This window comes from Arvicanthis niloticus, chromosome 21 (assembly GCF_011762505.2).
Source record: "Arvicanthis niloticus isolate mArvNil1 chromosome 21, mArvNil1.pat.X, whole genome shotgun sequence".
Taxonomy (NCBI): Eukaryota; Metazoa; Chordata; class Mammalia; order Rodentia; family Muridae; genus Arvicanthis; species Arvicanthis niloticus.
In genome coordinates this window covers 23716418-23743495 of record NC_047678.1, presented here as the reverse complement: position 1 = coordinate 23743495, position 27078 = coordinate 23716418, and the positions used below count along the sequence as shown (strand labels likewise).

The 27078-nt window shown below is 49.5% G+C and overlaps 1 protein-coding gene across 2 annotated transcripts in view; it reads left to right on the top strand.

Moving 5' to 3' along the window:
• Nucleotides 1-26968, top strand: part of Tmem108 (transmembrane protein 108) — a 286744-nt gene extending 259776 nt beyond the window's left edge. The window contains exons 4-6 of one of the 2 annotated variants that reach the window (XM_034484206.2): nt 10458-11864; nt 20956-21110; nt 25631-26968. In XM_034484206.2, coding sequence (XP_034340097.1) covers nt 10458-11864; nt 20956-21110; nt 25631-25753 — 1685 coding nt within the window. In that variant the 3' untranslated portion in view covers nt 25754-26968. The remainder of the gene's footprint in view (nt 1-10457; nt 11865-20955; nt 21111-25630) is intronic. The other variant, XM_034484205.2, reaches the window with a different exon arrangement.
• The last annotated feature ends 110 nt before the right edge of the window (nt 26969-27078 follow it).

The following is a 27078-nucleotide window of genomic DNA, read 5'->3' as shown; positions in this document are numbered from 1 at the left end:
TCTTTACTCTTTTAGATACCAAAACCTACATATTTATAGTCTATACAGAAATACATGAAAGGCAAGAGATTGGAACTTCTGTGATCATGGGGGAGATTGAGGTTTTTGTCTTATGATTTTGTAAAGATTGTGACAAGTAATGAAAATGCTTACTACAGCATGTGTGTGCAGTAGGTGTTCCACACACAGTTCTAGTACACAGTAGGTGCTCCACACACAGTGCTAGTACACAGTAGGTGCTCCACACACAGTGCTAGTACACAGTAGGTGCTCCACACACAGTTCTAGTACACAGTAGGTGCTCCACACACAGTGCTAGTACACAGTAGGTGCTCCACACACAGTGCTAGTACACAGTGGGTGCTCCACGTACAGTGCTAGTACACAGTGGGTGCTCCACGCACAGTGCTAGTACACAGTGGGTGCTCCACGCACAGTGCTAGTGTACAGTGGGTGCTCCACGCACAGTGCTAGTGTACAGTGGGTGTTCCACGCACAGTGCTAGTGTACAGTGGGTGCTCCACGCACAGTGCTAGTGTACAGTGGGTGTTCCACGCACAGTGCTAGTGTACAGTGGGTGTTCCACGCACAGTGCTAGTGTACAGTGGGTGCTCCACGCACAGTGCTAGTGTACAGTGGGTGCTCCACAATGGAAGAGTAGCATTAACAGTAGCATCCATGTTGGTCATTATAATGTGTTAGGAAGGGATTGTTGTTTATTTGTTTTTTTTAAGTTGAGGGGGAAGAAATGAGGGGAGCTTTAATTCCCAAGCATGTACAACAAGGAAGACTGGGTTTCAGAATTCAGTAGTGGAACCCAGCTCATGCACAAAACAGAAATTAGACCGTGGGGTGCGGGTACCCTGCCTGGGAGTGAGAAGTGGCATGGTGTAACAGAGAAACACAGCTGTGCTGACAGAGCAGCTTTGTTCCAGACAAACTGTGGCAGGCAGTGAACCTTCAGCAAGTGTGCCAGGCAGGGCCAGCCAGCCTTGCAGCCAGCCTGACAGAACCATGTGAGAAAGCTAAGGCACACTCAGGAGAAACCCGAGAGCCTCGGGAACTGGTGAATACCAAAGGAAGCGGGCACTCTACCCTCCTGAGGCCAACCTCCCCTCCACCTGCTTCCTCCTTTGGGGACTTTGCCACCAACCCTTCCAGCTGCCATCTTTCTCCCTTCTCTTCAGCAAGCATTTTGGTGAGGAGAGGAGGGGTGCTAAGGGAAGCCACTAGCACACTGCTGGCCAATTCATGAGTATATTCCAGCAAATGTTCCCATGTTGGCCCTAGGGAAGGGATTCTTGGGTGTGGCCAAGCCAGGGCTTGGTGTCTTTTCCCACTCCTTCTGGGTTTGGAGATATAAAGCTGAGGGTAGGCAGATGCTGGTGGCTCAGGTCAGATGCCATTCAAGATGTCTTTGGGAGGCATGAAGGAATCCCATTGGACCTCATCCTAAGATGTGATTATAGGCTCAGAGGGAACTTAAGTATAACTTGTGAAGCCAGGGGCTTGTGTCAGCAGTGGAAGGGAGGCACAGGCCAGCACTGCCACCAGTAGCCCAAGGAGCCTCTGCCAAGGTTTAGAGACCTTCACTTAAGTAATGAGAACTTGGTGCCACAGAAAAGAATTCCAGAAGGAGGCAGCAGGACGCAGTTGATGTGGTTTTTAAGCAGAGAGACATATAGGTCATGGTGTGGGCTTCTCAAAAGAGGAATACTTTAAAATGTCTGTTCAATTATATGCGATTTTGTGGTCTTTTTACATGTGTGTATATACATAGATGGATACATATATACGCACACGCGAGTACACCATGGAGCACATGTGGGAGCCAGAGGGTGATATCTCACTCACTACGGTTCCCAGCAAACCACTCTCAAACTTAGGACTGAAAGCTATATTCATCCCTCTTTCCATTCATAAAACTGGAGTTTGAAAAGAGGATCATTTATCTCTGCCAAAGGTTTAGCTAGGCAGCTTGCTACAGTTCTAGCATTCTCTTCCCAACCGACCCAGCGTGTGGTGCTGGCTGTTGTCTACAAGTTCACTAGCACTGAAGGCCAGGGTTCTGCCTCCGTTCCTTCTACACAGCCCCTATCCCAGGCTGTTCAGGTGTCCGGACAGCATGCTCACTGGCTTCTGAGTCAGTACCCCAAGAACATAAGAGCTATCCTTGTGTTCTTGGGGTACTGACTCATAGAAGTGGGCTAATATCCACTTATCAGTGAGTGCACCGTGTGTGTTCTTTTGTGATTGGGGTACCTCACTCAGGATGGTATTTTCTAATTCCATCCCTTTGCCGCACCCTTCATTCATATCTAGGCTCAGAAGTCATTCAGCCATATTCACTGGTCCCACCATTCTCAGGGAAGGGAACAAAGACCACCTCAGTGGGAGTGCCAGAGTCGCTTTGAGGAAGATGAGCTGGTTTAGATGTGCTGTGGTCACTTGTGGAAAGTAGACATTTACTTCAGATAGGGACCGCAGAGGGGCCTCATTCCTCAGCAAGTATTTATCGTAGCTCAGGCTGAACTAGGTAGGAGGGTTGTAACACCGAAGCACCAATCCAACCCTGGTGCTTTAGACACAGCACAGCTAGGAGGTAGACCAAGCCTTGGCTCAGCGATTACAAGCTCCCCGCCCCCTGGAACGTTCCGAGCAAAGTCTTCAAGGCTGAGAAGCCTTCTAAGACTAGGTATTTGTCTTGGTTAAATCTCAGTAACCAAAGGCGCAGAGTAGCCTGTGTGTTGCTGCATTTGGGAACATTGGGTATTAAATTATGGTCACCAATAACAATGGTTGTATTCTCAAGAACTATTAGATTGTCCTTATCTGACATTCCTCTGCTCATATAGGGCCTTTTCCTGAATCAAAAATCCCTCAGCCTTGAGGATCTCTTGAGCATCTAGGACCAAAGACAGCTGAGCGTGTATCCTGAACTGCTATGTGACACCCTTTGGACCTGAGACAAATGGCTTCACCATATAATAGCTTGGAGCTGATGGGGGTGGGGGCACAACCTACAAATTTATCATGCTTGTCTGTCTGTTTCAAGAAAAAGGGCTGTGTTGTGTGTGTGAGGTCAGGAAGAACCAGGAAAGAGAAGCAAAAGAGGGCAGGAACATGTGGTGGTGAACGCACACATTTGCAGGCGCGCTCATATGCGCATGTACATATTTTGCTAGAGAGCTGTTACCTGTCAGCCTCCCAGAGCTACAGCACAAGATAAACTCACATTGGCCAGAGGCCACAGGTACGTCAGGGCACGCAGGCACGCAGGCCCGGCTCACGTGGTTCTCTTGCTTGCCTGGGTTCTAGAGACTGTGTTCTGGGAAGCAGTTCCCAGTGGAGCCATGGACCTTATCAGTCCTGCTGTTGAACCCGTGATGTCTGGGCATTTCTGGAACCTACTGGGTGACGGCCCCAGTTAGTTCACAGGCCTGAGCGGAGCTTCTGCCCTTCTGCCCTGTGAATGGATGCCCGACTAGATGGGAGGGGGCTTGTGGAACATGGCTGCCTGGAGAGGGGGAAGCAGCAAAGATTTGTGCTACAAGCTCTTCAGTCATGGTCAAGAGACCGGGGCTGCCTCTTCAGAGCAGTATCCTCTGAACTTGATGATGCCTTTTTAATTCTAAGCAAAAACCATGCTCCAAAGATTTAGCATTTATTATATGTGGTCTCTAAAGTGAAAAGGAGTTGTTGGCGGTCAAAGGGCAGAGCACATCAGAGTTCTGGAAGCACAGGGAGTGTAAAAAGAACCTGGGGACTTGGGAACATCAGTGGAATTAGCCATGAAGTGAGTTGGCCTGACTTGCTTCCCCACCTAACCCTGTGTAGCTGTAGTTAACTGTAAATCAATTTACTCAGGCGGCGAGGGCTGGGGTCTTGTCTTCCCATCTGTCAGACGGAGGGATTAAATATCAATGGTTCAGACATCCTTCCCCAATTAGAAGAAAATCTTGGGAATTAGGAAGTTCAGCGCGTTTTCTTCGTAGGCAATGACCTACAACCCTGTCCAAGAAGATCCTCAGGTTTTGCCATCTTATAGAAGGGCAAGAGGAGAGGAGAAAAGAGGGCCAAATATATGTTTTAAAGGGAGCCCACTCCTTCAAAAAATTACATCCCATCCCTGTAACCGGTAGCCTTGAGTCCTAAATTCTTCCTCTTGGGCTTCCCAACACTGTGGCTTTGGAAGTAAAGTTAATGACCTTTGGCAGTCCCTTTAAACCATTATACTATGTTCTAGTTTTTCAAAACTGGTGTGGTGACACACACATAAATTCCAGCACTTAGGAGAATCGTAAGTTTAAGGCTAGTATGGGATACATAATGAGATCCTTTCTCAAATGAAATAATAAAAATAAAAAGGCTTGTAAAAAGGCTTAAAACCATAACAAAATATTTTGCTGCTATTGTTCATGAATCTTAGAGTAGACTGGGCTCAGTTAGGCAGTTACGCTCAGTGATGGGACATAGCCAGCTCTGACTCCTGTGATTGCCTAAGAGAGGATTAAAAGGGCAGGAAGCAGAATATCCTGGATGTAAAGGAGGCTCAACTTAAGATGACATTTAAAATAATGAGGAAATTAAATGGAATTATTAGTATGAATTATCAGTATACAAATGTGTATATATAAGCTTAAACATACCATGGGGTTTTTTTTTAGGTAAGAGAGAAAAACTCAGCCTATAAAATGAATTCTCAGAGATGGCAAACCATAGCCTGTGACCATGCAGAACATGGGGATGGAAGGCAGAGTGGAGGGGGCCGAGCAGAGGAGTAAAGGGTGAGGAGAATGGCTCAGTGGAAGAGCATGCCTAAGCCCCGGGGCTCCCATCATCAGCATGATAAAAACAAAAGATGTGTTAAATCAAGATGATTGAAAATGTAGTCATGAGAGCCAGGTTTTCCCAGATCCCAGCTCACCATTCCTAAGCTGTATGGCCACCGACTGGGCCTACTGGCTTCCATCTGTCACATGCAGCGTGGAGCTACGGAGAGCACCTCCTGTGCATCCATGTGCCTGCAAAGGTTTGCCCTTCCAGCAGCGCATGCTACATAGGAAATGCTCAGTCCCTTGTTAGCCACTTTGCTCACCACCTCTGCTGTGCTTGCCTGGACCAGGTGCAAATGCCAGTGCCCAATACAGACTGTGTCAACTAAACACACAGGAGGAGGATGCCCTCTCCATCCCTTGAGATAATGACCCAAGCGTGGAAATTTTAGGGAGGAGGAGGGGCCCTTCCTATGACATCTGGGTACGCATCAGACTGTGGGTACCCACTTCCCCCCATCCCACATACTTATCCTTATTCTGACACATTTTAAATTTTGGCTCTACATTTTAAGCGTGTCAAGCTAGATTTTCATTTTCGTGACTCTTACATATTTAGAATTAGAGTCTCGAGTTCATTATGCAAATGAATGCAAATGACATGCAAAGAGGCAGTCACCCCAGATTGTGGGGAGGGGGGTGTGTAGACCAGTACAAAAGGCCTTGAATGAAAATTTGCATGTGTTAGGGGAGCCCCTGGCTGAAGGCCTTGCACACACTTGTGACAGTACACATCACAGCCTTCATGTGCTAACCTTTTGTGTGAAGTAGAAGAGTGTAAGCCCTTGTCTCATTTCCATATTCAAGGTGACAGTAAGGTTGAAAGGGGTTGGACAGTTCAACCTTGTAGCTATTTTATGATACAAATGAAAAATGGCTGTGAGCCAGACTCTCCTTGTGTGACTTTTACTGGGGAAACATGAAAAAAATAGTCGCCCCATACAGGACACAGTAGCAGACCAAAGAATGATGCCACCCAAACCTAGCCTGGTGAACAGGCATGGTCAGGAACATCTATGATTCAAAACCCTACCTCAGCTTTAATGGCAGTTCCAGAAAGCTGCATCCCTAGGCTTGTAAGGGTCTGCGATTCACCAAAGAATGAAATCCCAGACTCAAATAGTATGCAAAAGCAAAGAGTGTTTTAGTCTGCAGAAGTCCAGCACGCAAGGGTCTACCATTGACCAAAGTGGAGACACCCAGGTGAGCTCACAAGCCCAAGTTAAAGCAGATTAGAGGACTTTCTGGGAGGGATAGGTGACCTTTATCTTGATTGGTTGGCTCTTGGGGTATGGGGGTCTTTGGTATTGACTAGGGCTCTTGGGACCTTCCAGAACCATTGTGAGGGGTGGGGGGTGGCCTGGAAACTGTTGCTGGAGAAGCCTGGAAACTGTTGCTGACTCACTGTTCTTGCCTCAGGCCAGGGGGCAGGGCAGCTTCTGATTGGTTATCCATAGCCTGTGGTTTGGTTTTTTTTTTTTTTTTTCCAGTAACGGACTTGCCCAGTTCTGGGAAACAGAAATTTAGGCCTAGTCTTCTGAACTGCCAGTTTAAAGCTGTGGGTAGAGTCAGCCTGTCTCAGTCTTCTCAGGCCCCCAAAGCTTGTGAACAATTCTAACAGTCTCCTCACCCCATCTAGTTGTTTGTTACTTACATAACTTTGAGGAAACGCTGCATGAGTTTTCTAAGTTTCATGAACTCTCAGAGACTTATGAGTCTGAGGGCATATTTCAGTTCAGAGCAAACAGCTACACCCCACTCCCCTCCCCCAACCAGCCAAGTGCTGTCAAACAGGCCATACCTGGGTCATACAATGAAGAGGTTAGTTTAGGTGAACCCAGGGCCCCTCACTCTGGTAAACAAAACATAGAACCCCATGGCAACCCAGAAGAAACATGGGCATTTATAGCAACAAAGATTGGAGACTAAATTAAGTGATGGAGAAGTAGCTTCACAGCCTGCTTAGAGAGGAGGAAAACTTTGGAGTCTGGTATCTGAAGAGCAGCAACAAGGACAAAGTCAAACTAGAAGCCCTGGGGACTCCAGCCTGGTCTGGCTGGGATGATAGGATCCCCTGTGGGCTCCTAGTGGGGAAATCCTAGCAGGATTTCTTACTCTAAGCATTTTAAACCCCAGGCAGCATAAACCTTGTGCCCTAAAGGGCTGCTGGCATTGTCCTGAAGCCCAGGTGGCTCTCCTTCCCACTGTGTGCCTGTCCCTGGGGTTAGCTAGTCTCTCTCTCCAAACTCTGTGCTGTTCTTGACTCTGAAGCCAAAACAATATACTGTCCTTGGCTCTAGGGCTCTAGAGTACCAGAGACATTCTGTGCTCCAGCTCAGCAATCCTCTAGGGAACTCCAGCTACTACAGCAGCCACCAGATGGACATAGTTATCACCTGCCAGCTCCTGCGCTGAAGACCAACATAGCTCAGCCATGTGGTACCCAGTGGGTGTAGAGGGTAGGATAAGCACCCAAGAAGCAGCCCTCAGCTAGGAGGGAGTCTCCTTAAGGCACATGATGCGCGGTGCTCCCAGTAAGACTTCCCTGTTTCACCAATCTCAGCCCCCTTGGCTGACCCTCAGATCATCTGATGTGTTCATAAAAAAAAAAAAAACAGAGAAGGAGGATGTGTTCTATGTGGGTGTGGTAAGGTCTGGGGGAAGGGGATGTCTCAGTGGCCCCATGCTAAGGCATCCCTTCCCCATGAGGGACCAGACACATGAAGGTAGAGAACAGAGTTTATTCAGGACATAGGGAGGGGAGTTAAGAGGGTAGTAGAGGCAGAGAAAGGCAGAGGAGTAGAGGTTGGCCATGAGCACGTGGAGAGGGGGTGAGGGGACAGAGCAGAAACAAGGCAGAAGAACAAGAGAGCAAGAGAAGGAGGGAGGAGGGGGCAAGCAGCCCCTTTTATAGTGGGTCAGGCCTACCTGGCTATTGCCAGGTAGCTGTGGGGTGGAGCTTAGACAGAATGCTAACATCTCCCAGTGTAAATTACTTAAACCCCTTCCCACCATGCCCTCATCTCCATCTCTCCCCTTCCAGAAGGGTTCTAATACAAACTGCTTATACTGGGCTGCTGTAACAAAATAGAACTCTTTGGAGGGCTTAAAAACCCACTGATTTCCTCAAAGCTTCTGGAGACTGCAAGCTTAAGATCAAAGTAGTACCCAGGTTGGCTTCTTGTGGTACCAGCGGTTGGCCCCTCTCTTCCCCTCACTGCCAGCCTTGCTCTTACCCTTTTGCCCTCACAAGAGGGTCCTTCTGTGTCCCCAGTATCGCCCTGATGTCCCATCTCTTCTTAGAAAGGTACCAGTCAAATTGGGTTAAGGTTAATCCTGCTAGCCTCCGATTGTTCGAATCTTTTTAAATGCCTCACTCCAAAAACAGTTGCATTCTGAGAATCTGGGATGGGGGTGGGGGGGTGGGGAAGCACAGTTCAGCTCTTAATACTCATGAGACTAACAACTTGCAGCAGAATGTTCGCTCCTCAAACACTGAAATTACCATCACCAGTGACCATCCCTGTGGTGCTGAGACAAGACAAGGTGTAGGGTTGTGAGACTGGAATAGTAGCAGCCATGTACAGATCAGAATAAAGTGGCACATTGCTTCTGCTCTGCTGTGGGTACATCTGATAGCCCTCTGCCTCCCCTGCATCTCTGGTGGCAGTTAACTAGGAAAAGCATATGCTTTAGAGATAGCCCTGGTTGCACACGCTTCTGCGGCTGTGTGGCCGCACACATGTTCTCTTGTCTCCCTGGGTTTTCATATCCCACCCCTGTCAAGTGGTTTCTAGGGAGAAAGCAAGCGTGATTCAGGACCGACTTGAATGAGGAGAATGCACTGCAAGTGTGTGGGCTAACTCATGAATGGAAGCGTAGAAAATTGGCTTGCTTAGCGGGAGCCAGTCACTGGTCATGGAGACAGTAGGCGCTGTTTAAAAAAAAAGAAAGAAAAAGAAAAAAAAAAAAAAAAAAAACCCAGGTTCCACAGCCTCCCCAGCATGGGCTTAGCTATGACTATTAGGTCCCAAGGGTTATTCCAAAAACCACTACACACTGAGTGCTGCTCCAGGCACTCTGGAATTCCTCCCTCCCTGCTTCCTTGAGGTTAATCAGAGTCTCACTAGCTTTACCAGACACCTAGAATCATAAGCGGGGTCCTGTCTTTCCTACCAGACTCCCATGAGTCCCAAGCAGGACTCCCACTGCTAGCAGCTTTGCTGTCCATCCCAGAATTCCTGTGGGAATCCTACTCATGACACCAGTGTAGCCTCTTGCCCTGCTGGAGCATGATGAAGTCCAGAAAAGCTCTGAGAGTTGTCAAATAGATGCCTACCCACTTTCTGGGGTCTAGCTAGGGCTGAAAAGAAGTCCAAGAATAACAAAGGAATGCATATAAACATGGAGGTATTGACAAGTTAGAATTAGACCTTGTAAAATTTCCTACCACCCAGCATCAGCAGAGACCTGCTTCAGCTCTTACCACCCTGAGACCAACCTGTAGCAGAACATTGAAAGTTATCACCACCAGTGACCACCCCTGTGGTGCTGAGCTGCAAGGTATATATAGGGTTGTGAGATTGGAGTAACAACCATGAACAGATCACAGCAAAGTGGCACATTGGTCCCTGGCTGCTGCAACAGCCAGACTTGCAACCTGTGATGTGCGGGGTTACTGGCACATTGTGCTGTGGTAAGAACCATTTGTATTTAAGAATGCTTCCAAATTAATGGGTTTTTATTATGCCTTTGCATTTTCTCAATAAATTTATTTACACACATTATTATGCAGCCCTTTTTAAAATTTTTATCATTCAGAGGGACTCCTCCTTCTCAAAAAGACCTAGTAGCACCAATGAGGCTTCCCCAAGTCCAGCTACACAAGGAACCATGGGGATAGCGCTTGATGACAAACCTCCAGTAACCAATGGTCTATCCCAGTCTCTACTACAGTGTTAGGGAAGCTAGATCTGGTCGCCCTTGTCTGGACTAGTGCCCTCTTCTGCCCATCACACTCCTATGACACCAGAGCTTCTGCCTTACCTTAAGGTCATCTGTGGACCTGAGAGGCTGCTCTGGTTATGCTCTGGGGTGCCAGGAAGGGAAACAAGGGGCAAGCAGGTCAAAATGAGCAGGGGTCTAACCTTGGCACTTTGTTATTATTCACGAAAAGGAACTCTTAGCTCTCCCACCCAAGCCTTCCTCAGTTGGCTCTAAGTGGCTCACAGATCCTGTGGTCAGGGCTAGCCTTGACAACTCCCCAGCTGCAGGTGATGTAGAATCGACAAGTCTCCCAGGTTCCTCTTCCCATCCCAAGGTAGAGGTAGATGCACTGAGGTAGAGGGCTGATGCATTCTGGGGACTGGGGAAAGGATGGGACTGGCTGGTCTGAGTCACCTGATGCTGTTGTCTTTCCTAATATATAGCACCCTCCAGCCTCCTCATAGACTTTCCCCAGATGCACCTGCAGTTCTTATGTCTCAGGGTGCCAGCGTGGCCCAAGGATGTTCCAGGTATCCTTCCTACGGCCCTGAAGCTTTCTCCTAGTCCTGCTCGAGGATAGTCTGTGTGAGAGCAGCACTCTCATTCCTCACCTCTCTTCTCTTTCTCCCCCTCCAGGCTTTCTCCTGACCTTGGCACTGACCAAAGCACTGGTACTTGCTGTCCAGGAACCATCTCCCAGGGAATCTCTGCAGACCCTCCCCTCAGGCAGCCCCCCAGGCACCATGGTGACAGCACCTCACAGCCCCACCAGACTCTCCTCTGTTGTGACACTGAACCCTAAACCTGATGGACCCTCATCACAGGCTGCAGCTACCATGGAAACTACAATATCTCATCCAGAAGGGCACCCTCCTACAGACACCACGTCCACAGTTATGGTGACAGCTGCCATCCCCCATCCTGAAAGCCCTCTGCCCACAGGTTCCCCTCCAGCTGTCATGGCAACCACATCCTCCCCCTCAGAGAGCCGCCCCCCAGGGAATGCTGCCCCCGCCACCACCCTGCCAACAAAGCCAACAGGAACCACCAGCCGCCCCACAACGTCCCCACGGGCCACCACTCGTAGGCCTCCCAGACCTCCAGGCTCTTCCAGGAAGGGGACTGGTGGTTTGTCTCGCACTCTTCCACCTGTACTCGGTGGCCATTTGGCAAGGAAGGAAAGCCAGAGGGGACGAAATCAGAGTTCAGCACATCTGGGGCCAAAGCGTCCTCTGGGGAAGATCTTCCAAATCTACAAGGGTAACTTTACAGGGTCCGTGGAGCCAGACCCCTCTGCTCTCACGCCCAGGACCCCACTCGGGGGCTACTTCTCTTCGACACAGCCCCAGACAGTGTCTCCAGCTACAGCACCCAGAAGCACCTTGTGGGTGCCTCCTACAACTTCCCTGGTACCTACAAAGGACAAACCAGGCCTTATCAGAGCCAACCAGGGGAGTGGCCCCACATTTACCAGCCCAGGAGGGGAGCCAGATGCCACAGCAGCCTCAGGTGCCCCTGCCAGTACACAGCCTGCCCCAGTGCCTTCTCAGAGCCCTCATGGCGACATACAGGACAGCGCCAGCCACAGTGACTCTTGGCTTGCTGTCACCCCTGACACTGACAGACCCACGTCTGCCAGCCACGGGGTCTTCACGGCTGCCACAGGGCCCACCCAGGCTGCCTTTGATGCCAGTGTCTCAGCCCCTTCCCCAGGCATCCCTCAGGGACCATCTGCAACCCCTCAGGCCCCAACCTGGCCCTCTGGGGTCTCAGAAAGCACTGTTTCTCCAGCTGAGGAAAAGGCTGAGGCCTCCACCACGACCACCAACAGGGGGCCCAGACCGCTCTCCACAGTGCTGTCCACAGCCACAGGCAACTTCCTCAACCGCCTGGTCCCTGCTGGGACCTGGAAGCCAGGAACAGTAGCCAATATCTCCCATGTGGCTGAAGGGGACAAGCCTCAGCACAGAGCCACCATCTGTTTGAGCAAGATGGATATTGCCTGGGTCATCTTGGCCATCAGTGTGCCCATCTCTTCCTGCTGTAAGTACCCTGCTCTCTCCCCTCCTCTCCTTCCTTCTGTCATCTTTCCCACCCTCCACCAAATTCTTTTGCTCTTGAGTTAGGCAGCCCTACTGAATAAACTGCAGAAAGCCCTAGATTCTCAGCAAATGAAATAACAAGGTGGGAATCAGGGACCATCCCAGTCCCTGGTCCTAGGTATAGCTCAAATATCCATGAATCATAAAGCCATAATTCCCTGAGCTTAAGGAGCTGGTTGGTGGTGGTGGTGGGGGTGTGTGTGTGATACTTTACAGGTGCTTTAAGCCAGCCACGTGTGTTATAGAAACATCAAACTAGCTAAGAGACTTGGCTTGCCTAGGATTCAGGTGGCAGGGAGTGGCAGAGCTGCAGACCTTCCTGCCCGGGGTTCTGTTGATCAGGCACCAAGACACCATGGGTGGCAGCTGACTGCGGAGAGTTCCAGGCTATAGCTGGAAGAGCCATCACGATCCTCTCCTGCTTCTCTGTCTTGGCTTTTCTCTCCCTTCCACGTCTCTCATTCACCTAAGAAAGAAGGGATAAAGCTTCCCAGGGCCAGAAAGTCCCACCGGCTTTGGCCAAAGCACAGTTCTTAATGCACAGGCTAAATTGAAGCCTGGGAGTTATGTAAACTTTAGTTCTTCTCCACCCCTATACCACTCAGCCTGCTCTAACCTCCATAGTTATGTGAGCTCTGTGCACTGTGGATCTTATTATTACAGTTCTCTATCCATGGCAACCAGCGCCTCTCTGCAGCAACCTGTCCCTCTGAGAGAAAGGAGTCAAGAGAGGTTCTCAGGTCCCCATCAAGACCCTGCCATGGCCTCTGAGAGCCTTAAAACCCCCTTTCTGTCTTCCCATGTCATTCTCTGTTCTCAGAGGATCTTTGCTGGGCTTGGCCCCACCCTACCTCAAATAGATACCATTAAAGATGTCACCTGTGCTTCTCACACCCCCTCCCCACACACACACAGCCTGTTCACTGACCTTTCACATTCTTCCCAGCTCTCTTGAGGACCTCATTTGCCTTCTCATCATTCGCACCCTGTAGTCCTGAGTGATGTCTTCCAAAACCACATTTTAAAAATCCACTTAACAGTGTCAGAGGCATGGGAATGGCTCTCAGGGAGCAATATCCTTGGCCCAAGCTCCTCGTCTATGACACTCAGCGTCTCCTGCTGTATTGCCCAAGTCTGCTACATCTGTGGCCTCTAATTGGTCACCTGTAATTATCACTGGTTCCCTTGGGGAGGCTGTGAGACCAAGGCAACACAGGTCAGCACAGAAGGCCTAGGCCCTTAACATAGCCGGCTTCCCACCCATCTTTTCATTACAAGTACCACTGGGGGAAAACAACAACAACAAAACTTGTGTTGAGACTGGAAGGCCACTCCCACTCCAGGACCCAATTCAAGGAATATGTAAAGTTGGCCATGTGTCAGAAGCCAGCTTTGACATCACAGGGTAAGCTGAGGCAGGGCGTAGAGTTAGCAGTTGGGCATTCAGCAGACTTTTCACTGAGGGAACACACACACACAGACTTGGTAGATGAAGCAAGCCTTAACAACTACACACATACACACACACACAATTTAGTGGATGGAGCAAAGCTTCAACCAACTTCTTTTCTTAGCATTTTATACCACCTAAGACAAAAATTCTCTAAGTAAGAAAGGGATTACCTTATAGCCACAGGTTACATATTGTCCAAAACAGTCACCACAAGAGCAGATTCTTCAAGAACAGATTAAAATCAAATACAAAAGGATACTACAACCAGATTATTGATTATGTATTTTTCTTTTGAAACTTATTCCTAATCAAACATTTCCCATCTTTCCACAAGTTCATCATAACCCCAAAGCAATAATTCTTTTGTCACTGGTTAACAAAGTTTAAGCAAGCCAGTCTATAGTAGTGAGTTTTTTCCTATGCTTAGCTGATGACAGTTTGTATTTGCCAAGAAACAGATCATCATCTGTCTTACTATTTTTTGAAGTCTCGTTCAGCTAAACTGGCTAATCATCTATCCTCCATTCTTATGCTCATAATAGAATTATTTACTCTTTATTTATAACCCTGTCTTTTCATGGTATACAGAGAAACCTGTAGCCCCCATCCCTAGATCACAAGATCTAGAACTCAGACACAACCTAGAACGAATGTTTCCTTTGATTGTCCCAAGCCTGTTGTTCTCTTCCAAGTACAATTACATGCTTGTAACACGTGAAAGCTCATTACATGCTTGTAACACGTGAAAGCTCACTGCTCCTTTTCTAAGGTATGCAGCCCTTGCTGTTCTACGAGGAGGCAGATTCTATTCTTAATTCTAACTTTATTATATTGTATCTCTGCCAAAACACCTCAAACCCTCTCCTTAAACTCCATTAACTACCCTAACTTCCTAAAACTATTTCAATCAAATCAAGAATTCTGTGAAATCATTAATTCATTTAAATAATATGTTCATCTTCATATTGATCTGCAGGAAACCTACTCAATAGAGTAGGCTGTCCCCAAGAAGCAATGACACCAGACTATATAGGCAGAGAGGGTCTCCCTACACCCCTTCACACCATGCTAGATTCAGAAGGAACTGCAACAGCAGGCAGCAATCCAGAGACAAACCCCCTGGGGCTGTGCCTCTCCTAGGTACACCCATCTCAGCTGTGCATGGTGGACCATCTCCAGGAAGCTTCCTTGCTCACTGCAGCTCCTCCTGCATAGTGTCCACCATGCATAGCAAGAGAACCTTATTGTCTGTCGTGGGAACATGTACCTTTTTAAGCTGTGATCTGCTTCTGAAATAGGAAGGAGATTGAGAAAACTTAGCATGTATCAATAAACAGTCATATGTGAGAATAACTGCTTTCTAACCTCCCAAGTGTGTTGGGTACCCTCGTTCATAGCTGGGATTCCAGGTTTGTCTTATCGTTCTGTCCCTATACTAGCTAAAGAAAAGAAACACATTAATAACCACACACAGCACCAAGGTGTCAGGAGACTCTGGTCATCACCCACACTGTTGAGTGAGAAAACCGATGTCAGCCAAGGCAGGGAGGGACAGACACAACCTTAAACTATACCCCAAGGACAAGTCGAGGCTATGAGAGGGGCGAGCAGGGGTAGGACATGCTTTCTAAAGATCGGATTGTGTCCACACTGGACTTTTCATAGCCCAAGGGGACAACAGAGCCTACTTTCTTTATGCTTCTACCTGGGTCCTGGCTGCCTCTACATCAGCTCCGTGTCCTTGGTCACAGACATAGCCCTTGTCATCCCTTGGAATACTGGATTAGAAGAGTCCAGAGTCTGGAAAAAGCCCTGCTCTGGGGTTAAGTATCAAGGTCAGGGAGTGACTCTCCTCTGCCCTGTCGGGCTGAACTTGCATTGGTGATGCAGTACACCTGTCCAGTCTCTGGCATAGACTCATCCTTGGCCATAGTCAGGGAATACATAGAGTATCAGTCAGTCGGGTCTCAGGACCCTAGGTGCTGGTCACAGAAATTTTCCTCTGTGCGGGCTGTTTCTGTCGTCCTGCTCCATCTAACGACCAGACCAGCTGGGCTCTTCCAGGTCTGAAGGCCCCTCTACAGACCTTACAGCAGACTCCATCCTCTGCCAGGCAGTCAGACTGGTACCAAAGTGCGAGTATATAATTTATCACCCCTGGCGAAGGGGCTAGGAGAGAAGCCAAGTTACGCAGAGCAGCAGGGGCTCACCCCAGCTATGCTTTCTCCAGCTCATGCTTGCTCATCACAGGGTGATTCCCCTGGTTCTAATGAGTGAATTCCAAGCCTGCACAACGATGGCGGGTCAGCAGCTCACCTGCCTTCCACATCACAAGCCCTCCCAGTAGCTGGAAGGGCATCAGTACACAAGGGCTGAGGAGTGCTTTGTCTCTCCAGCCCTGCCAGATACTTGCTGCCAACTCTGCTTCAGAAGAGAGCTAAAATTGACTGGCTCCAGGCCATTAGGAGCCAGGGCCAGGAGCCATGTGGCCGCTGCGCTGGTCTCTGCTGCCACCATCAGGATGCACAGGTCTAGCCGCCTCCTCTTAAGCCTCTGGTCATTACTCACCAGTGGCTTCTCTGGGTTTTCACAGAATGGTTTGGAGGCTCTACTGAGCTCCCTGGCCTGTCTCACACTGTGGAATGTTTTCTCCCACCCACCCCTGTGAGAAGATAGAGCTTTAGGGAGGGTTAGATAAAAAAAAGGCAGAGACTCGACAGGTGTACTGCATCACCAATGCAAGTTCAGCCCGATAGGGCAGAGGAGAACCACTTCCTGACCTTGATACTTAACCCCAGAGCAGGGCTTTTCCCAGACTCTGGACCATTAATCTAATATTCCAAGGGCTGACACGTTATAGGACCCATAATTCTTAGCTCCATTTATTGTCCAGTGAATGTTAACCATGAATACAAGCATAAACATGTGCCTGTGTGTACATTGTATAAGAAAACCTGATTTAGATTGATTCTTGCTATGAAGCAGAAAAGATTGAATCAAAAGGAAATGTAGCTAGATGGGTGGTCTCTTGGGAATTACGGATCAATGGGCGGTGATGGTGAGGAGAAGGCAGGACTGTCCATAAATTGTCAGCCTAGCTATAACCCACTCAAGCTAAAATATAGCTATCTGTGAGCTTCAAGGTAGTATCCCCTGTTAACTTCTAAACACCTAACTCTCACATGAGGAACCAGACACTAAACCCCTTTAGTTGTGGCCTTATAACCAGAGCACAGAAGCTGAAACCCACCCCGGTTCCAGTCTTCTGTCACTTGGATCCTTTATGGGGTTCCCTGTAGCACTATATCTGGCTTGTGGAATCAAACACACCTGCCCACAAACCCAGCCCTCACCGCTCTTTACTGTGGACTTCACCTCCATTCCTATGCTTCCTCTTCTCTTGGGTGAGAGAGACATCTGCTCTGTCAGTTCAGGTCCTTCAAGAGGCAGATACTAAGATGGAATCAGGCATGCCAGGCAGCTATAAAACACCCAGGGAGAGCTGGCGTGAGCCGGAGTAAGCAAGGCAAGCTCCACGCAGTAACGCAGGCCTCGAGACACAGAAGGACATGAGAGATTAAAGAGCGCGGAACAATGTCTGAGTGTTTTCTGCTGGCTGGGTGGGAGGCCGTGAGCTGGAGAGGGACCACAAGGGACTACTGCGCATGCTCTCCCAGCCCTGCCGTAGTTGGTCATGGTGCAGGCATCAGGGAAGCATGACCTGGACACAGGGAGGACTGCGCATGCTCTCCCGGCCCTGCCGTAGTTGGTCATGGTGCAGGCATCAGGGATGGTAGGAAATCTGAAAGGGCAGCAGGATTTGGGCAGGGCCACTCCATTCTTGTAATGCTTACTTCCAAGACCCATAAAAATTAGGGACAACGCACTTAGGGTCTTCTATCAGGGTCTGCTGTGAGGAAGGAGCTCAAGAGACAGCAGTAAGGAGGAGTGGCTGTCACTCATCCCATGCGGATTCATAGTGATGTTCCAACAGGCCCAGCAACTGGCAATGCAGCAGATGTTTTGAAAGGTTGGATCTTCTGGGGGGAACTGGTGAGCTTTGATCGCTTCTCAGAACCCAGAGTCCTGTCGTGTAAATACAGGGTGCAAGGTTCCGGCTTCATACCAGGGACTCTTCTTCCTGTCACTCATCAGATAAGTCACCGAAGATTCACTCCTGGGAAAGCCACGAGAATTTAATTACCTCTCAGGGCTGTTCTAGAACCATGGACAGAGGGGTCCCCACTCAGTCCCTGTAGAGTCTTGATGGCGATTGCCTTTGGAAACAGGAGCCGTCGATTCTTTGGCTAAATGGATAAGTGGCTCACACCTTGTACTCAGTGTGCAGTTTACAGAGGGCTTCTAAGGCCATACTGCATGTTCTCTCCAGTGTTCAGAGAGTGACGGGAGGCAATAAGCATCCACTGAAAGATTACCACAACCCTTGGTCATGATGGTAATTAGCTGGGTGATCTTGGTCAACTTCAGTGACCTTCAGTTACTTCTGTGCATGGAAGAGCACTCAGGCCTTTCCCTCTCTTCATAGTGCAGGTTGAAGGCCTGTAATCTATGTAGTGCTGAGAGCATATTAGACTCCTTAAGTCCAAGCTGTACTTCTATCTCTTGGATGGAAGGTCGGAAGACTGAAGTTACAGTTCTAAACACAGCTAGGGCATTAGCCTTGAGACCGTCACAGTCACAGAGCCCAGCGTCTCTTTCTGCATCTGTCTTGTAGGAGGTGGTACCTGGGAAACGCTGGGAAGTGGACTCAGACATAGCAGTAGGTGTACCTCAGCAGCATGGCCTTGGGAAGTTCACCTCTTGGGTCTCCACTCCCTACTTTTCAAAGTAATAACGGGTTGGGAAAGGCCCCCAGGAGCTGGGCAGAACTCTGCTGTCTGCAGGATTTTGTCAGGCCTGCACAAAGGCGGAGGGGTTAAGCAGCTTACTCAGGCCTTGTGAGTAGTGTGTTGATGTCTGGGTTCTGATTCCAACTTCCACAACCTTCTCACCACATGACTAGGCAGTATCTAAGACAGTCTCTGTCTCTTTGATCTTGCTTGTTTGCCTGTGACTACTCAGTGGGTCCAATCACAGATGCCCCCCCCCCCAGAGATGTGGCTTTTAAGGGCATCCTCCCCCGCCACCCCGTTTGCAGTCTGTGGCAGTGAAGTGTGTGATGTGCTGTCAGATACCCTCACAGGCCAGCAGGTGAAAAGTGACCGCTTGTCCCTGACAACTCCCACTTCAGCAGAGCTAAAGAAACCTGCTTCTCACTTCTGGAGTGTTTCTGTGTCTTTAGAGACCTGGTTCTACTGGCTTCAATTGCCCTGGCTGTTTCCCCCTTGTTGTTTCAGAGGCAGAGTCTGGTAGCTGTGAGAAGTAAAGATACCAGGGAAGGAGAGAGGGGGCATCTGTGATGGCCATGGTGTCTCCGGGCAGAGTGGAAGGATGGCCTAACTGTGGCATTTCCATACTGGGCTTTGCAGCCCTTACTGCCTCTTCCCTCCTTCAACCAGTGAAGGGCAGGCTGTGAGAAGGGAAAGATGGAGCCACAGAATTTGAACAATCTGACGCCAGCCGGTCTCCGAAATCCCCTTTAGCCCATTCAGCAGTCCCCCTCCATGTGTCAAGGGCTTTTTAAAAGGTACTTTTAGAGGCATGATTAGCAAACTGGAAGTCTAGTCTTTCTTTTTTGGCCAAAGCAAAAGACACAAACTGTAAATAGAAGCTGCCTCCTGACCTTGGTTGGAGATCATTCCAACAAGGCCAATGGTGATTGGGCATGGAGAGGTACAGAATGTTCCAGTGAGCTCCCAGGACTGGAACCTGGGCTCTGAGATCTCAGCTCATAGATGCAACAGCTTCTACAGCTGCCCTGTTCCCTAAGTACTCACTCTATTGGTCAAGCCTCAGACTGTGTCTGTGGAAGGTGGCCCTCTGCTGCCCCCTGGTGCTGGCCACTGAGCAGAGCAGCCTGGGTCCCCATTCTCAGGCATTGGGATGATTGTCTCCTTCAGGATGTCAGATACACAGAGAGCCCACCCATCCCTTTCCTTGTGGAAGGTTTCCGGTGTTGGTGAACCTAGACAGGACACACTCACCCCACACACTAGCTGCTCCCCATGTGTTCTGCCATTCTGTGTGAGTCTGGGCAAGGCCCCCTGCCCCTTCAATCTCCAGAGTTCCCTGGGAACATACTAAAGCCACCATTTGCACCTAATTGGTCAACAGAACCCAGGCTCACTTACTCCTCCAGGACTGTTCAGTCTCAGACACTGGAGAGACAAGGGTCACATGTCACGCAGTGTGAAGGGGCAGGCTCAGAAGAGCTGGACTGCAGTCGCCTCAACAAGGTGAGCCCTTGTGTTGCTCTGGGCATTAAAGAGCAGAAACGTTGGTATTGATAACAATGACTACTCTCTATCTGAAAGTGATGAACTCTAACACTGACCCCATGAGGTCAAAAGGAAATGTAGAGTTGTCAATATGGATAATGTCCCTAAAATACAAATCCTATATGACTGGCTAGGCTAGTCACCTCTTTTTAACTGAGCCTCGAGCTTTAGTCTTGTCACCTCCCGCTTCAGTGGAGATCTCACCACGGTCTGAGTCTCTGAACACACATGCTGATCTTCTCTTCCAGGCTCGGGGAACACCCCCACCAGATGAGCAAAGCCCTTTCTTGATGCATCCTAAAGGCACACGGCACTGCCACAGCTGCAAAGGCCATAAGTCACATGCAGCTTCCTTCCCACAAGCCTCTGGGGGAACACTGTCCGGTTTCCCCTCCTACCTCCCCCCACACTCTCCCCTCCTACCTTCCCCCTATATTCTCCCCTCCTACCTCCCCCCTACACTCTCCCCTCCTACTTTCCCCCATACTCTCCCCTCCTACCTCCCCCCACTGTCCCTGTCATACTACACTTTCTTTTCTCACGCACACCCGAGCTATGCACACATTGGTCCTTTGCACAAGCTGTTCTCCAATCCTGGAACATGCTGCCCGTTCTGCATGGGGCCATCTCCTCCCCTGAATGCCAGTTCCCATGCTATGAGGCCACCACTGAAGTGACCTCTCTCGAGTCCCCTCATCATCTCGCACTGGATAGCCATCCCTAGTGACATCTCCCGATTTCTTTTATTACCTATGTGTTGCCTGACCTCTTCTTCGAGCACATAGTGGGATAGACCCTTAGGAAACCTGATAACTATTAACAGTTTTTCTAGTGCATAGTAGGTACTCAAAATAAAGGTAGTGGTTGACAGAAAACAAGAGTGAGTGACGGGGAGAGCGCAGTTACCGGAGTGTTTATCTTACATGCACAGAGCCCTGGTTTCAGTCCCCAGTAAACCAGGAGTGGTGGCACAGACCTGTGGTCCCAGAAGCTGGAGTCAATAGGACCAGAAATTCAAGGCTGTCCTCGGTTACACAGTGAGCTCGAAGCCAGCCAGGATCCATGAGTCTATTTTTTAAAAATGAACATAGAGGCTGGGGACAAAATGTCTTCTGCACCCCACTGAGACTAAGTATTTGTCTGTTCCCTCTGCTTCTCTCTGACTGAGACTCTCTCCACAGCCGTCCTGTTGACCGTGTGCTGCATGAAGAGGAAGAAGAAGACGGCCAACCCCGAGAACAACCTGAGCTACTGGAACAACGCCATCACCATGGACTACTTCAACAGACATGCGGTGGAGCTCCCAAGGGAGATCCAGTCCCTAGAGACCTCAGAGGTAATTGGCCCCACACCTCCACCCTACTCTTCCACAGTGCTCAGTGAACCAGGAGCTTTCCCCTTGCCCCAGCCCTACTGAGCTTGGAGTCTGATTCTGCAAAGGGCCCCCACGCCCACCCCCAGGTGCTTTCTGCACACTGGAGTTTGGGAAAGCTGTCCTCAGAACTGCTCCAATCTGGGAATAAGTAACAGATGTCTATGGGGGACTTCTTTTATGGCAGGCAGTCTCTGGGGACCGAAGATGAAAACTTGCTCTCAGGGGACTTCCAGTTCTGAGCTCGGAGATGAAGCCTGGTGTCGTTCAAAAGCAAACCAAATTAAAAATAGGAATAAATGAGGCGCTATGGACCCAGGGGAGAAAGCCCTCCAAGGAAGGGCACAGGGACTACTGGGCTGCACCAGGTATGCCCACAAAGGAAGACAGATGGTCCAAAGGAAGGAGAGGGCCCAGGAGAGAGGCGAGGGGCAGCTGAACTGAGTTTTCTTGATGGTGCAAAGCACCCTGCCTTCACTGCACCTCCAAACCCAGCTGATCCACTTCCTTAAAGTTTTTAGGTGAACCCCCACTGCACCCCCACACTAGCCAGCTTTCTGGCCTCCCATGATGCCTGCCTCTTTCTTCCTCATTTGCCAAACTCCATCCATTCATGCTTGATAGTTCCTTCCTCCATGACGCCCCCTCACAGGTCTCCCTCACAGTCTTCTCTCTCTCCCAGCTTACACTATTGACCCACTTTCGGAACACCACTTTGGTTGTGCATGGCTCTCCTGCCGCAGCATCTCAGCACCCTCCACTTTCCTATCCTGGTATTTACCGTGTGACTACCAGTCTAATGTTAACTCAGCATCACGCTCTCCCTACCACCTGCTTGCTGTCGCTACTCCTGGCCACTCTTTCTCAGGCTGACAGTGTTGAGTCCTGTGCTACAGGACCTCTCCTCACAGAGTCCCCAGCTCAGCCACTCAGGGCTCCTCTTGTGTTTCCCTCAAGTGTATGGTGTGACTGCCATTGCTATACCACCAGTGCCATATCTCTGTCTGAAGCTCTGATGTCTCCCCTGCCCTTGGCCACATCCCTGCCTAATCGAGTCTCAGATTCATCAACCCAGCCTGGCACCATTCATTGATGCTCACCTGGTGTCCCCAGTTGTGTTCATGACACTGCTATAATCCACCAAGTCCATCTTGCATGCTCTCAGCCAGTCTGTTGGCAGATTCTGATGGTTCTTGCCAAGCATGAGCTTAGCCTATGCTCATGCCTATACATTGCCCTCTCCTCTCTTACACTCTGATGGCTACAGAAGACTCTGGGATGACCTCCCATTTCATCGTATCTCCTGCGGTCCATGAGGACAGGAGCCAGGTGATCTCTCAAAAGCATGGCCCCATTAGCCATGGACCCCAGCTCCCAAGTGGATCCTCAGGCACCTTAAAGGGAAGCTAAGGTTGGATGTAGGATGCTGTGGTCCACAGCACTGGGGAGGTAGAAGTAGGAAGATCAGAAGTCCAGGCTACTTAGCTACTTCAGAGTCCAAGGTCATCTTAGACTACATGAAACCCATAAAAATGAAAAGAGGGAAGGAGGGGTAAGAATGGAAAAGGGAGATAGAAGCAAGTGAGACGGAGGGGGCAGGGGGAGAGAGAGATCCCCAGAACCCATGTACAAATCGAAGTGTAATGCTGTACGAGATTTCCAGTACTTGGGCAACAGAGGCAGGAGGATTCCTAGGACTTGCTGGCCAAGCAGCCTTGTCCAATCAGCGAGCCCCCATTCTGCAGTGAAAGACTCTGGCTCAAGTTGATGTGTAAGGAACAACACTTGAGGTTGACTTCTCACACAACACAGCTCGACTGCGTGTACCGCATGCACACATGTGCGCACGCAAACACACAAACCCAGTTCCTCTTCCTGAGCTGGTCTCACAATCCCCCGACAACCCCTCTCTCCCCCAGCCGCTCTAGGCTCTTTGCTCTGCACAGAAAGCCCGTCACCCACAAGAGCTTTGCTCTTAAACTTGACGGGACCTCTCCCCCCAGTGCCTGGACCATCACTTCCTGCAGGTCTTAAGGACCCCTTCCTGGATGGCCCTAAGGCCCTTAGAGCCCCACCCTCCTCATCCATCCCCAGCCCTGCCTGCTGTCTCCTTACAGTGCTGCTCACCAGGGCACTGTAGCCCGCTGCTCTCCGGACACATTTATTTGCCTCTCCTTGCTGATGGCAGGGGCCTTGTTTGAATTCACTTCTCAATTCCCTGTATCTACAGCCGTGTCTGGCCTGACCTACGGTGCTCACAGCAAACATGCAGTAGATGAATGAACCCGGAGTAAAGGCACCATGACTCACTCTCCCCAGTTCAGAGCCTGCCACACACAGTGGCCACTCAGCAAAAGAGAATATAGCCAAAGGGCAGGTAGCAACACAGCCGTCATGAAGGTTTCCTGGGTGGGGAAGCCAGCACACATTTTTCTTATAGTTACATGAAAAACCCGAGAAAGGCTTGAATCTGGGTGGTGAACATACATGTCTAATATTTCCTCTCTAAATGGGGACGTGAACACTGAAGAGCTGAGTCTGGAAACATACTGTAGGAAAGCCCCTCCTGCAGGGCACCATGGTGTCCTCCATATAGAACCATGGTAGGCGGGGTGGGGGTGGAGGTTGCTCCCGACCTGTAGTCAGCACCAGGCCAGGGGGCTCCAGTGAGAAGGGTCACCTGGCCATAGTCTCAAGAACAGAAGGCAGAAAGTCTGCGGCTTTGGCTTCAGTCTGTGCCCACTGCCAGTCTACTCCCTTGGCTCCCCTGTCCTTGTAAAAGAACTGTAATCTGTCGTAACGCTCCAGTCTTGTGTGAGGTCAGAATGTAGGCAGCTCAGAGCCAGAATGGAAACTGCTGGGGACATACATTTCCTACAGACAAGACCGCCTTTCAATATTCTCCCCTATTCTGCTTCCTCAGACATGCACCTACCCATCCAGAAACTTCCACATACATTGCCAAAGAAAGTGTCTCTGTGCCTGGCTCCCTTACTGTCTATGATGATAGAGGTAGCTACACAGTGGACTGGCAGATCACGGTGCCCAAGAGTAACTGGACACTCTTCTATTTTTTGTTTCCTTGTCCTCCTTCCTCTCCCCCTTCCCTCCCTCTCCTTCCGTTTCCCCCTCCTCTCTCCATTGTCTTCATTGTTTCCTAAATACCTTTTCTTGTTGCATGCAGTGCCTCATACACACCCCAGGTTCACCACTGGTCCATACTTACTTGCCCCATTAAAAACGGAGTCAGATTTCAAGCTCCAGACCCCTCACAGCTCAGAGGAAAGACTTCTATCTCTTCTCTATAGTTAGAAAGGTCAGACTTATATGCACTCTCCTGATGAGATTTGACCAAAGACAAGCTCTTGGGGGAAATGCCTGTCTCCTGAAAAGACATTTTATCGACAAGGCAGTTTCCTCTCTTCCCTGCCTGCCCACAGAGCAGCCAGCCCTTCCTCCTCAGGAACTGTGCTTTGTCTGTTTAGTTTAAAAATAAACTTCAGAGAATGAATTGTGGCTTCTTAAAATGAAGCCACTTCTGAGGAAGTCTGGCCCAGGCCGGCATACACAGGTGCAACACGGCGTTGGGTTCACTGGCTTCAGAACAACCCGGAAGTTTTGAGACGTTGGTTGCTTGGCATTCAGTCCGGCTTTTTGGCTGTTCTGTCTTTTCACTCCATTAATACCTGGACCTGAGAAGGGCTGTAAGTAACCCATGCGTGCTTGCAGTCCCTGGGAGCTGAGGCAGAAACCCTGTCAAACCCTGACTCCCCTCTGAGCAGCCTGGGGTGCCTGTCCTCCTTAAGGCTTAACAGACCAGCTGAGGTTTTGGGGTGTTGTTTCACTTAACACATATCTTACTCTTGCACAGAGGTCCAGTTAATCCACATGGGCTCATGATACTACAAGAAATGAGAGAATGATTCTCACCAGACTCCGGGGGTTGGGGGCCCTTAGGAGAATGAGAATGGTCTGGCTCTGAAGACGTGTAGGCCTGTCAGACTCTGAGGGGTGGTTATGGGATGGGTGGTACCTATAGATGTATCTGCAAAGGAAAAGCTTCAAATTTGCCTGGGTGTCTGAGGAGAAGGCAGGAAGCTGAATGTGGAGTCTAAGGACATCAACTGTTGCACACTAAGACAGTTAGGAGTAGGCACGTGTGTGTCTGTCGGGGCTGGGGGTGGGATTTGTAGTGGGGGAGGTATGGGGGGATGTGATATTTATGTGTGGCATGTGTGATGTATGTGTTGCGTACTGGTGTGTACTGGTGTACTTGTGCTTGGGGTGTACTGGTGTGCTTGGTTGCTTGATCTGTTGAGGCAGCCTCTCACTGTATAGCCCAGGCTAGCCTTGAACTTTCCATCCTCCTGACTGCTGGGGTTGCGTGTGTGCCTCCACACCCAGCTATACCTGTGCATTTCTTGAAGAGCAGCTACTCCTCATTCCATCCCCAGCTCACACCAGCTTGCTCCCTTTCTCCCCAGGACCAGCTCTCAGAGCCCCGCTCTCCAGCCAATGGCGACTATCGAGACACTGGGATGGTCCTCGTCAACCCCTTCTGCCAGGAAACACTGTTCGTGGGAAATGACCAAGTTTCCGAGATCTAGACGCAGCAGCCTCCGCTTTGCCACTCCCTATTTTTGTCTCTAAATTATAAATATACAAATATATATATTATAAATATAACCTTTGTGTAACCCTGACTTAATAAGAGACATTTTCAGCTTTTTTTCTTAAGAATTGTCAACATCTTTTTTACAAGTGTGGTTTAAAAAAAATTTACAGAATGACCCATGGCTTTATAAAATAAAGGTATTTCTAAGCAAAGCAGTTGCACTGATTGCTTCTCTTAACTGTTCTGGGCATGCAGAGGTTCCAAGAGCCCTGGGCAAGTGAGGAAAGAGACCAGTCTCCCGTGGAAGCTGGATGTCAGTATAGCCAAATGAGTATGGCCATACTGTGTCATTTGTGTGGTCTTGATGCTCTGGTTCCCTTGACTCAGTGTGCCCACATCACCTGTCTTTTTGTATGTATCCTAGTGGCGGGAACTGGGGCACCATGGCAGAAGACATAGGCAAGTGTATAAAACAGAAGGAAACTTGTCAGCCTGGAGCCTCACTGTACCATCACTGAATATTGAGTGTGACAGGATTGGTGAAGGCCATCAAGGCATCAAGAGCCTCCAGCCCCCTTTTTTGACCCCACAGGATGCTCCCACCATGTGAGAAGAAACAGGACTGCCTTTGTCTGGCAGGAAAGTGGTCCCTAGAAACCCTTCTTGGCTTCCCTTCCAACACCCCACCTGCCTTGGACCTCATGCCTCTCCTCCTGGAGGACAGATACAGATCTCAACCTAGGGGCTAAAGCAGCACTTGCCCTGCCCTGTTCAAGGATCAAGTGTTTGTTGGGATTCAGTATTGCTTTCTCCAAAGGCAATGACAGTGTGCCCCCTGAGAAACAGGTTTATCTAGAAAGCCTTGTGGTATAGAACTATTTTTTTTAACCTTCCCCCATTAAATCTTTAAAGAAAAAGATTGCCAAATGAATCACTTGAAAGAAGTGCCATTCTGTCTACAGGCAGAAGCACAGCAGACCTGCCCACAAACCTGCCATCCGATTTCACCGTCCCTGCCCCCTTGTTCCCCTGGGTCCAGGTCCAGCTGCCTTCCCAGCCCACACTATACCCAGTGTGACCAACAAGGAGCAGACTCTCAGAGACCCAAGAGGGGCTTCTGGAGCCAATCGCTTTTTCTCTGTTACTTTCCTAACCCACCATGGCTAGGGATTTAACTTCAACCCCTCCCCCCTTCTCTAAAAGAAAATAGTTTGATAGTATATTTTGAATATAGATGTTCTTATTATCAGATTGAAGCTTGAATTTGACTGTTGATTTTGATGTCTGTGTTGTTGCTGTGGTCTTCTCATCATGACT